The sequence below is a fragment of the Cyprinus carpio genome, chromosome A7 (genome assembly GCF_018340385.1).
Source record: "Cyprinus carpio isolate SPL01 chromosome A7, ASM1834038v1, whole genome shotgun sequence".
Lineage (NCBI taxonomy): Eukaryota > Metazoa > Chordata > Actinopteri > Cypriniformes > Cyprinidae > Cyprinus > Cyprinus carpio.
Genome location: NC_056578.1, coordinates 6,761,589 through 6,775,311, shown reverse-complemented (window position 1 = coordinate 6,775,311; position 13,723 = coordinate 6,761,589). Strand labels below are relative to the sequence as shown.

The following is a 13,723-nucleotide window of genomic DNA, read 5'->3' as shown; positions in this document are numbered from 1 at the left end:
AGCGTTTCTCAGATGTGTTTAGTGAATTGAACAAACCTTGATTCAGCACTCTATTAATGAATCACTGAACTCTCTGAGGCACCACAGCTGCAAGTTCGACAATCATTACAGCAGTGTTTTTGTTGGCCACACTTAATGAGTCATCCCAGCAGCTAATCAGCAGCTAATCAGCTTTTCCTCAGATCTCGTGAGCTGAGCGACACACACACACCGCTGCTAGCACACAGCCTCACACACTAGAGAAACACACGCTTGTACACACTTCCCTTTTCTAGAAACAAATCTAGCAGGCACCCCGCTGTGAGCAGCCTAACTAGGACTAACCAATGCAAAGATAAACAACGTAAAGCCAGAAATGGCACAAGAAATGCCACTGGTCTTAATATAAACACATGCATGTGCAACGACAGAATGAGGCGAGGAGAAACAAGGGACGCATTCAGCAGCGATCTGCATCTACACCAGCATGCAATGAAGAATGTGTGTGTGGCTTCAGGTCACCACACCAAAACAACACCCCATGCAAAAAACAAAGCATGACTCATTTACTTAAAAAAAAAAAAAAAAAAAAAAAAATTAAATGGCAAGAATTTTATTTTATAAACATTACTTATGTATTACTATTTATTTGCAATAATCACATTTAAATGATCAACAGCCAACAGCTATTCTTTTTCTAATACTTTATAAATGTTAATAATATTATTTATTAAGATCTGCATTGTTTCGTGTTAATATTGATTTATTATTTTATTGTTATTTATTAAATGTATTCATTTTTATTCGTTTTTTATTTAATTAGAATATTTTTAATAATAGCTAACAGACATTACTATTTTTTAATACTTCATTAATATTAATACTACAGTACAAATAAGTTTATTTTGATGTACTTATTTAACTTATTACTATATACTTATTTTTTATTCATTACATTTTTTTACATTAGTATTTTTATTAATAATTAATATATTAGTACAAATATTTTTAACAACAAATAATATTGTTAAATTAATAAACAACTAATGTATATCCTTATTTTATTTAATACTTTAATATTCTAACTGTTCTGCGTTAATATTAGTAACTTGTTTATTATAATTTTTTAATAAATGTATTTTGTTTAATTAGTATTAATGCTTTTAATAATCAATAGCTATTATTTAGTCATTTATTAATATAATATTTATTAATATTCTGATTGTTTTGTTTTAATATTAATAGCTTGTTTTACTTAATGTATGTGTTACTAACTACTTTATTTAATTTGCATTAATGTTTTAATAATCAATAGCTAATACGTAATGCTTTATTTATATGAATAAACAATGTTATGGAATATTATTAACATTCGTATTGCTTCGTATTAATATTTATAGCTTGTTTTATTATTATTATTAATAACATCTGTTAGAACTCATAGGAAAAGGTCCCAGTGAAACATGACACTGAAGATCATTAGCGATCAAAACCACAAGAAACCAACTCAACGCTCTTCACGAGAGCAATATCAACGCATTCAAACAAACAGCGGAGATGCATTTCATCTGAAGCACACGTCTCCCTCCGAGCGAATGATGAGGATACTGCGATTAGATCATCCCTGTGCTGACTCACGCACACATCAAACCCTCCGCTGAAAGAACAGAGAGACCCTCGGGCTCCTTCACAACACACTTCACTGCATGATCTGGAAAGAGCCTGTGCTTGTGTGCAAGCCAATCTCATCCTTCACAACCCAAACCAGCGGCAAAATCCACATCTTTACAGCTGCTTTCCTAAAACTGCATGTGCATTTTGACCTTGACACTTCCTGTGCAGATCATCTGCTCACAGAAAAAGAAGGGAAGAAAGAAAGAGAGGAATGTCTTTAGTGCAGTTTTCGTACACAAACACTGGAATGGCATGTTTTAGCACGGCTCTGATTCCTATAATACCTAAAATTCAGCGGAAATGAAGTTAAAAATGACCAAATGTGATCTTATCGGCAGCTTAAAGCTAAAAAACATTATTATCATATATACAGAAATGCTAAATAAACTGTTATCGTCAGCAAAAGTGGTGAAAAAAGAAACCAAAGTGTTACTTTCTATGAAAAATATAGTGATAAATCTATTTCAGCCTAAAATTTACACGAAAGCAGATAACCTTTGCATAATAATATAGATAATAATAATATAGACCAATGAAAATCAATGGCTTTTCCAGTCATTTATGATTGCTGAATAAGAATTTTTTTATTAATGACATTACTTTTATTATTAATAAACAATTACTTACATAATATTATTATTATAAAAATATTTATACATACTTAAGAAATTCTATAAAAAATATGTATTATTATATAATTTATATAATGTCTATATACACATTTACTATTATTATTATTATTATTACTACTACTATTACTAATAGCAACCATCATAACGTAACCATCATTTCACAAGGTTCGTACAGAAACTGCAGAATGAAATTCCAGGACTTTTTTTTGGTTTTCAAGGCCTAAAATCAGATCTCACTTATCAAACAATATTATCTTTGAAATGCTAATAAACTAATAACACTAAATGGTACAAATAAAGTGCAGCTCAAAAGCATGCGATGACTTTGGCAACTTTAACATTTGAAAGGATATTATGGCAAAGTTATCGCTTTCCTTATTCAAGCTGATTTTTTTTTTCATGAATATGATTGACGTGAAGAATGAAAGCTGTATCATACACTTGGAAAATTATGAACTACATCACCACTTATCAACACTAGGGTGTGTGACAATACACTTGTGCCAACGGCCTGACGATGCGTTACTCTACAGCGTGATCCAAAGACGTCTAAATCCATGTAATTTTAATATTGCTGAGATGGAGACGCGCTCCAAGCTTGTAAATGATAACAGTGCAACACAAAACGCATTAGACTTTATTTGCATTCCCAAATGAAACCCAAACGAACAGCACATGCAATAAAAGACTGAACATTATAATGCAAGCACTATCAAAGGTTTCACCACAAACACAACTTATACGAATATCACGAGATCGCTTTTCACATCAAGGAGTAATATCATGAGATCTCATGCGCTGCTAAAACCCAGGAGAGACGGCTCTGTATTTATATCAGACGCGCTGCATCATTAATTTTGCGTAAAACTATTGTTTAAGAAGAAAAAAAAAAAAAACACTAATCTCATATATACTGCCCTTTATAAATTCAAGTACTTTTCAAGTACCTTCTGAAAAATATGGCTGTTTTCAAGGGTTTTCTAGGACTTAAATTCCAAAAAGTCAAATTTAAGTATTTCAAGCACTTTCAGCACCTCGTACGAACCCTGATTCCATCTGTTGCTGAATCATGTAGGATTTAATACGAAGCTCAACTCTTCAGTCTTCGTTTCAGTCTGAGCAACAGGCGTAAAGCAGAAAAGGCTGAAATCTGGGTGTTAATTTGCATTAAGACAAACGTGACGTGCTGCATGAGCTGAAAATCCAAACACGCAAACAGATTTCACAGACAGATGAAGAAGGGCATAAGAGAATCATGATGGATTATTCTTCAAGTCGTCCTGCATTACTGCACTCACACAACAGCAACAAGTCTCTCCTGTTGCAACGAATATGAATTATGAATGACGGATGAATTAAACCTCTCAGCCAGCATTACTGCAGCATCCCTGAGAGATGATTCTAACTCTTAGTAATATTTTATTTTTTTATATTTAATTCATATTTATATATTACGTTTTTTTAATTTCAATTTTTATTTTACATAATTTTTTTGACATTTTATGTTATTTTTATCAGTTTTATAAATAAATAATTTAATGTTGTATTTTTCAGTTTTAGATTAAATTTTTTTAAAATGTTTTATTTTATTTCAGTTAATGTTTATTTCATTTCAAGAAACAAAAATGCAACACATTCACAGAAAGTGGCTTACTTCCGTGTTGAAAAATAAGGTGGATAAATATTTTATTATTATTACTCGATTAGTATTTACATAAATATATAATTATAATCATATATAATTCTATATATTTAATTATATACATTCATCAACAAATAATTAAATATTTATATAAATATTTATCATCAACATCATAAAAAAATTAGACATATTTCAGCCTAAATTGTATTACATGAAGGTAAAAAACAATCTTTGTATAATAGACAACATTTCAAAATCATTTGTGATTGCTGAATAAGAATTTTTACAATTAATGATATCATTATTATTATTAATAATAAACAATTAGTACTTAATATTTATTATTATAAAAAATATTTATATGTACTTAAATTATATATAAAAAATATATAGCCTAATTAAATGTGTATTATTTTATTTAGCACCTACATACATATTTACTATTATTATTATTAATGATAATATTTAATCTATATTTATATATTTATGTTTTTTTATATTTTCTATTTTAATTTTACATTACGTTTTAGTAGTTTTATTTGTTATTTTCATCAATTAATTTAAAAATAAATAATTTAATGTTTCATTTTTCAGTTTTAGAATAAAGGTTTTTTTTTTATTTTATTTCAGTTAATGTTTATTTCATTTCAAGAAACAAAAATGTTTCCAAAATGCAACATTATCCATCAACAACAAAAATACACGACACACAGTGTTCATACTGTTTATCAAAACCAGACACATCAGCTGATTAAAAGTAAAACATGATTTGGCTGATTTTGAGCCACACATGCATGCATCCAACACGTCATAAGGAATCAAGAAAACACCCATATTATTGCATGCGTGCATATGAATGTATGTGTGTCTCACTGTCTGTGTGTGTGTGTGTGTGTGTGTTTTTTTTTTTTTTTTTTTTTTTTTTCATGTGTGTGTGTGTGTGTGTGTGTGTGTGTGTGTGTGTGTGTTGCCAATGCAACGCGTTTATTAAGAGTGTAACGCAACACACACCGATCAATGTGTGCAAACTGCCACACGAACGCAAACACACCCAAGCATCAGTGACACTGACAACACGCACGTCTGAGAATACCGTACCTCTGCCGCTGAGCTCCTGCAGGGGGATCGCGTCCCCTCCGCCGTCATACGGTACATACGGGTCGGCGGAGTCCTGCTCCTCCATACCGATCACAGCGATCCGCGGATCACAGACGAGTTCGAGCGGCGGCGGCGGCAGCCACTATAAAAAACCATGCGCCCTAGAACAACAGCATCCCTTAGACACTGCAGCCCATTACATCAGCCAGCCGATGACGTCAGCGCGTCCGGGACGCGTTCACACGTCGCGTACCTCGGAATGCGTCCTCCGAAGGCAGCATTTCTCAGGTTTCGGTTGCAGCCTTAAAAACGTCGCAGTGCACACTAAATCCACACTAACAAGGCTTAGTGTGTCCCATCATGCATCGTGTTCGGGAAATAAATCCTGAGACTTTTTGCCGAGATCTTGCGAGAATATTATTAATAATTAGATATTACAAATAATTTGGTAGTAAAACAAAGAGTTGCACGTTTGATTGGTGCAAATGAGCAATTGTTGCAACTGCTTTTTATCACTTAATTAGAAGCACCCTATAATTAAAGTGTGTCATCTGTTATAGAGACAACTGAACAGACATTTAGAAGTTGAAAATAAAAATAAAGCTCTGTAAACACTTGAATTTTTACAACACTAAGTGTGTCCCATCAAGTAATGAAGAGTTGTACACACACTTGTGGTCTTCATGTTCACTTGAACACTTGGACCAAATACAGGAAATACATCATATAAGATAGTCAAGTGGTCAAGTGCAAAGACCGCAAGCGTGTGTATCTCAAGGCAGCTGTGGCCTGTAGCACTCACTACACGCTAAAATGATGTTAGGATGTCTTCAAATGTCATACATAAGAGAAATTAATATGAGCTTCTGAGATATCGGAGATCATTCAGCTACACGTGACATGAGAGCAGCGCACAAAAGCCTGTGTATAAAATAGACCTTTTCAAACCGTTCTGACCACTGAATGCGCAGCATGGCTTTTCCAGTCATTTCAATTTTAACATTAAAATTAATATTATTATTAATATTATTAATATTGTTATTATACAATAAGTATATAAATGTTTTATATATATATATATATATATATATATACACACTCACTTAATTATACAAATTATTATATTATTTAATAAATATGTTTTTCTAAATCAATATAATAATAAATAATACATGTATGTATATATACATATATACGTTATACTTCAGCTATTATATAAATTAGAATTATTTACATACATTTTATTTATTAATAATAATATTTAATATTTACATAAATACTAATTGTATAATTAAAACGATTATGAAATCAATATATTTAATATATATTTAGCTAGAAAAATAAATTTATATAAATATTTATTATAAAATATTTATATTCATTCAATTTTATATATATATATATATATCATATATATATATATATCTATATATATATATATATATATATATATATAAGAATTAGCTATAAAAAATATTATTTAAATAAATATTTTTTATAATAAAATATATATAGTCATACATAATTATTCTGTCCATATACATAAATAGGGGTTCGCGCTCTCTCTCTCTCTCTCTCTCTATATATATATATATATACACGCACACACACACACATATATAATATCTATATATATATATATATATATAATATATATATATATATATAAATATATATTATATATATATATATAATATATATATATATATATATATATAAATATATATATATATATATATATGTCTTGAAGGAACAGTCGTTTCCTGCTGAGCACAGCTGAAGTCGACCATTAAATACACTCAGCAACCACATCTGTTCACTGCCACCTGTTACACACACACACACAGACAGAGACAAGCACCTGGTGCCTTATTTCAGTGCCCAACAAAGTAGACCGCCTCAAAATAATCTCATAGATTCACTCCAGTATCTAGGACAGAGCAAGATTCAGTCGCACACACTAAATGTGACCAAACACACACCACAAAATCTCCATTTACCTTTAGCAATAATCCTGCTGTTGCCAGGTAACCGCTCTGGACCATGTGATCATGTGGTCAGCCATCGGCTTTTACTGTGGTGCTTAAATCAAAGCCTCAGTCATAGTCTGAGTCCGTTGGTGTTTTCAGCTTCACATCACATCAGCGACCGGCACACCAGAGAAACCACGAAACCAGAGACCCCCGACGACCCGCATCTGACACGTCGCTACACGCACTGACAACTCCCTGCAGCGCCGCCTTCACGCTGACAGGGCAGCCGAACTGGTTCCCATGTGTCACGTCTTTCTTCTAACACAAGACATATTTAACTCGGATGTTTCCGCTGGTGACATCACCTCAGTTCCACCTGGTTTGCCATCATTCAGCAGAGCAGCGCTCTCTGGTTGCGTCTCAAACTTTCCCCCGTCCTCCTTCCCTTCCCCCTCCCCCCCTCCTTTCCTTTCCCCCTTCACGTTTTCCCCCGGCGCAGGCCCGTGTCGGACGGGTACGTTTCCAGAGAGTCTGATGGGGCAGAGATTGAAAGGCGACACCTCGCTGTTGCACAGACACAAAAGCTCTTGTTGTGTGGGATCCATGAGAGACTCATGAATAATGAGCAACCCAACTCAGATCTCATGCAACAAACGCAGCCTTATGACCTGGTTTTAGGCATGTTCTCATCCCACTGTGATAATAATCACACACTTACAGAAGAAGCTCTGTGAGAAACCCAACAGCAGTGCGTTTGTGTCCAGAAAAGTGACCCAATGCACTACCGTCTGAAAGAAATCAGGGCTCCAGACTGCGACTAAGTGGTGGCACTTCACGTCCATTTTTTTTCTGCCGGTGCGACTACATTTTTTTGACTAGCACTTTAAAGCTCTAAAAATGATCAAATTTGAATGTTATTTTTAATGGAATGACCAAAATATGCTTTGTGGTAAACAAACACTACAGACATCAGTTACCACTGTACCCAGTAGATGGCAGCAGAGGAGCACTTATTGACTCATTAGACATTCATTTCCACTTTTTGCTTTATATTTTGATACTATAAAATCACTATTATAAAATATCAAATTCATCAAGAAATCTCATTTTATCAGAGGTTTGCAGTTTTTCTTTGTATGAAATAAGAAAAGGCCAGTTTTTTTTAGCTGGTCAGGCTGGGAGACCTACTAAAAGACTAACCAACCTTAAACCAGCTTAGACTAGACAACCAGGCTGGTTTAACTGTTTTTAGCTAAATCAGCTGGTCTTACCTTGTTTTAGAATTTTTTTTTTCTAAATCAGCTGGTTTTAACTGTTTTTTAGCTGTTTTTTCACTGAACCTGCCGGTTTTAGCCGGTTTTAAGTGTTTTTTTTTTCTTTTCTTTTTTTTTTTTTTTACTAAATCAGCTGGTTTTACGGTAAAAAAATAATAATAAATGTAAAAATAAATTAATTAAATGCATTTTATAAATATAAAATATTGACAAATTAAAAATATTCACATAAAAACATTAAAACTATAATAATTCGATTTAATATGTATTCATATTGAATATGAATAAATATTGAATATAATAAAAAATATTCATTTCTATGTTTTCCTGCATTTTTCATTGTTAGTTCAAGTTAACTTCTGCAGTTAACTATTTTTTTTTAATTTTAGTTAGCATTTTTTTAAATACTGAATACTTAAAAAAATATATAAATATAAAAATATTCATTATATTCAATGTATTAAATATTACATATTAAATATTTACATACAATTACACAAATATTTAATATCATTATTAAAAACATTAATATATATAGATATATATACTTTATATATATATATAATATATATATATCTATATATATATATATACTATCTATAATATATAATTATTTGAAATATTATGTAATGTTTAAACATTTAATATAATTATTAAAAATATTCAATATATTTTTTTGTTTACCTGCATGCCATGTGACCATTAACTGACATCAAAGAACAATCACAAAAATGTAAATATGTTGTTAAATTATTGAAATATCAATGTAAAATCTCAGGAAGTACATCAAGGGAATATTTTTGGTCAAAGGGGTTCCTGTATTAGTGCTAAAGAATGTATAAGTGCTAAAAGGTATCAAAGCACTTGATTTCAGCTCAAATGATGATTAAGGCTGGTAAGTGTGGAGGAGGCTCAGGGACATCAGACGTGGGCCTGCTGTACCTGGAGACGTGTCCCCGTCGAGCAGGTTGTCGTCTTCGGTGGTGTGGAAGTCCATGATGACGCCGGCACCATCGAGGAGCTCCTCGTCGCTGCCTCCGTCGCTGCTGGCGCTGGTGATGCTGTTGTAGCTGTTCCTGCGAAGCCTCTGTTGAACAACTGCTCAGACTCCATTTAGCAGCTCTTCCTCAGCAGAACCAGGATCCCAGCACCTTACAGATCCTCAGAGCACGACAAGACAAACACACAGGCTCGTCAGAACTGGGCAGGATCACAACCGCACCTTACAGATCCATCAGGAGCACGATCTAGAGAGGAGTACACGTCAGAAAAGCAGGCAAGTGGAAGGCACATGCGGCGTCTCGGGTCTAGGTCTGTCACCCTATAATATTTTAAGTAAAAAAAAAAAACACAAAATATAAAAAAAAAAAAAACAAAATATTAATACATTAATAACCATACATTTTAATAAAAAAAAAAAAATAAAAATGACCAATTAAAATTATAAACCAAACATAAATAAAATAAAAAACATAATATATGTCGCCATATTAAAGTATAAACTTTTAAAATCATATTTAACATTTAACAACATATCCCCTCATAATACAAGCATGACATTAAATAACTATCGACTGATGAGTGATTTATTTATTAATCTTACAGACCCATAACCTGTCATTTACCTACAAAAACTCCTCCTGCGTGACACACTGTAACAAACGCTTCCTGAAATACTATTTTGATGACAGCTCCTGCGTGACACACTGTAACAAACGCTTCCTGAAATACTATTTTGATGACAGCTGTGTTTACTGCAAAGCTTTACTGTTGTAACAATAAACATATTTTGGCAGATATTTGTAAGAAAACCATGGTTGCAGTAGTAGACGGTTCATATTACAATGAGAAGCTTTTAAATATGAGTCACACATGCAGACGGTCAGATACTCTGATTCAGTCAATGTTTTCATAACATTATTATTAATACCATTCTAAATTATTAAATAAATAATATGTGAATAAACAAAACAAAATAAATTAATTGTGTCATACAGGCGTGAATACTTATACTACTACTACTAATAATAATAAAAAAAAACAAGAACATATAACAATATAAATAAAATTAATAAAAACATAAATATTACTACTTGTGCCATGCAAATTTGAATAATAGCAAAAATTTTAATAACTATTAATAATATTAATAAAAGCAAAAATTCAAAAAAAAATAAATAAATACTTGTGCCATGCAAATTTGAATAATAGCAAAAATTTTAATAACTATTAATAATATTAATAAAAGCATTAAAACATTAAAAAAATAATTATAACAGTTTTAAACAAGTAATAATAATAATGATAATTTTTATTATTAAATACATTTTATTATGAATAATTATTATTTTTAGTAGTAAATCATAAATAAATATTACTATTTGTTATGCAAGTTTGAATAATAATAACAATAATAATATTAAAATGTATTATTAATTAATAGATAATTGCAATACAGGTTTGCATAATAATAACACTTAATATTTTTTGTTATTGTTGTTGAATACATAGTTATTACAAATATTATAAATGAGATATATTACAAATATTTAATATAAATAATAATATAATACATATATTTTTAATAAATACACAGATAAATATTACTATTGTGTCATGCATGTCTGAATGATAACAATACAAATACTAGTAATAATAGATAATACATCAAAAATATTATACATGCACACAGAAGTCAAGTGTTGTGAGGTCATGATCGTGTTTAAACCACTGCTGTCCTCTGCTGGACAGAGTATGAAGTCAAGTGTTGTGTGTGCTGTGAAACAGAGCAGGAGTCAAGAGTCCTGTTTACTGTTCAACATTTCATCATTCAGTACCGTGTATGAAGAAGTGCAAAGTCACACTCCTGTATGAGGGGAAAAACACAATATATGACAACAGACGGAGTACTCCACTGATAAGCTCTTGAACCGTCGAATAAAGACAAAAACAGACACCAAACAGAGGAAGCTGGTGACTTACAGCTGGTGTCTGTGTGAGTTTGTTCTCCATAACGTCTGCAATCGCCTCATAACACCACCACCGTCCCATAAAAAAAAAGACTTACCCTCTTCTTCTCTATTAATTACCTTCCTCAAACAAACCTCTCTCTCTCTCAACTTCTCTAAATCCCCTTATCCCTGTATCATACTCTGAGACGAATCACGAGTCCTCGTGTGCAGAGTTTCAGTCACAAGCCTCTGCTGGACTCATAATAATAATAATAATAATAATAATAATAATGGTGGAAATAATTAACCAGCTTCACAATGTCAGCGTCTGATCGTGTTTAAAATTCCACTTGTGATCGAAAAGTGACATGAAGTCAGTATGACATGAAAAGAAAATTATTATTAATATTGTTGTTGTTAATATAAACATTAATCAATAAATGAATGAATAATAAACTAAAAATTATTTCTAAAAACAAAATAAAATAATAAAAAAGTTAGGTAAAATTCATTATTATTACTATATTATTGCTATTATTATCATTATTATTGTTTAATAATGTAAAAAATAAATATATATTTTGTGTTAAATAATAATAGTAATTATTATTATCACCATACCGGTTTGAATAATAATACTACTAATAAAAATAATAATAATAATAATAATAATATCAAGAATGAAAACATGAACATGAATAATACATACACAATAATACAGTTAAATTATTTACATTATAAATATTATTCTTGTGTTAAATAATAATAATAATAATACATTATTAAATAAATACATTATATTATTTGTGATACTGGTTTGAATAATAATAAAAGCAATAATAATTTTAATAATTTAATTTTAATAATAATATTAATAATAGATAATAAATGTTGTTGTTGTTAAATAACAATAATGAATATTTTTTATTCTATATTATTAGATTTTTTTGAAAGAAGTCTCTTTTGCTTATTAAGGCTACATTTATTTAATGAAAAATACAGTAAAAACAGTAATATTGTGAAATATTATTACAATTTAAAACAACTGTTTACTATTGTAATATATAGTAAAATGTAATTTATTCCTGTGATGCGCAGCTGTATTTTCAGCATTATTACTCCAGTCTTCAGTGTCACATGATCTTCAGAAATCATTATATTGCTGCTTTGTAACTGAATGAAGAGGGTGTTTTAGGTAATAGATTAATTTTGCAAGCAAATCATGAGATTGAGGAATCTAGCTGGTCTCTGTCCGCGGGACTCCAGCACAAGAGGCGCTCTGTGCAGAAACAAACTCTCTGGAGGATGGCCCGGACTAAATCTAGTTGAAGCAAGAAATTCAATTGATTTACTTCAATTTAAGTGTTGTTTTATGCCCAGAAAGATCCAAGAACCTTTCTCAGGATTCAGGAGGGAATCACAGCAACGATAAACACTGTTTATATGGCATTAGGAGGGATTCATTCAGATAATCTCACAAAACAGACCTCATAACTTACAGATAATTATTTAAATGATTTTCATTGATTTATTTATATATATATATATATATAGATATATATATATATATATATAATTTATTATTTTTTTAAGAAAGAAGAGATAAGGACATTCTACTTGGCCCGATTGTATTTTAGTTAGGCAGAGTGCTGGCCAGCTCTGACGGGTCCTGATAAGGGCTGACTGACTGCAAGCGTGTCGATCAGGTGATGACAAGGACACAGTGACGTCAGCAGCAGGAAAGGTGTGTAAACAGAGTGTGAATGAAGTGCAGTCTCATAATGACACACCTGCACTCAGATTTCACTCCCTCACTGATCTCAGCCACAAACAATCTGCAAACTCTATCTCTTTAGATCTCATTGTGTGTATGTTGTGTATATACATATACACATATATATGAATGACTGATTAAATGAGGCATTTATATAGCACTTACTATGTACTACTTTACACCCAAAGTGCTTTACAATCTATACATAGAGAAAGAGAGAATAAGTGTTACAAGCTTACAAGGTATTTTATATTTTTATATATTTGTATCAATATATCTTTATATTTTATATATATATATATATATATATATATATATATATATATATATATATATATATATATATATATATATATATATATATCCGTTTTTTAAAATAATTAAATAATACTATACAACATAAGATATGGAAATAAGTAAATAAAAATGTATATATATATATATATATATATATATATATAAAAAGAGAGAGAGATTTTTTCCCCATGATCTCTCTCTCTCTCTCTCTATATATATCATGTTCTTATTACACTAACTTGTGTAACTTTTGTGTTACATAAGTTATTTACTCAAACACATATAAATCATATATGTATACAAACACACACGCAAACATTTTTTTTTTATATACATATGTTTTAATATATTTGTTATTTTGATCTATAACCTATTTCAATGAGTGCACTTTTTAACACCAATGATAAAACTGCTAACTTTCTGTCTTAA

General features: G+C 30.7%; 1 protein-coding gene across 1 annotated transcript in view; it reads right to left on the bottom strand.

The window, feature by feature from the left end:
* Nucleotides 1-9,385, bottom strand: part of LOC109077223 (H(+)/Cl(-) exchange transporter 3-like) — a 30,453-nt gene extending 21,068 nt beyond the window's left edge. The window contains 2 exon segments of the mRNA XM_042759432.1: nucleotides 9,215-9,352; nucleotides 9,355-9,385. Of these exon segments, the coding sequence (XP_042615366.1) occupies nucleotides 9,215-9,352; nucleotides 9,355-9,385 (169 nt within the window).
* Nucleotides 9,386-13,723: the final 4,338 nt, after the last annotated feature.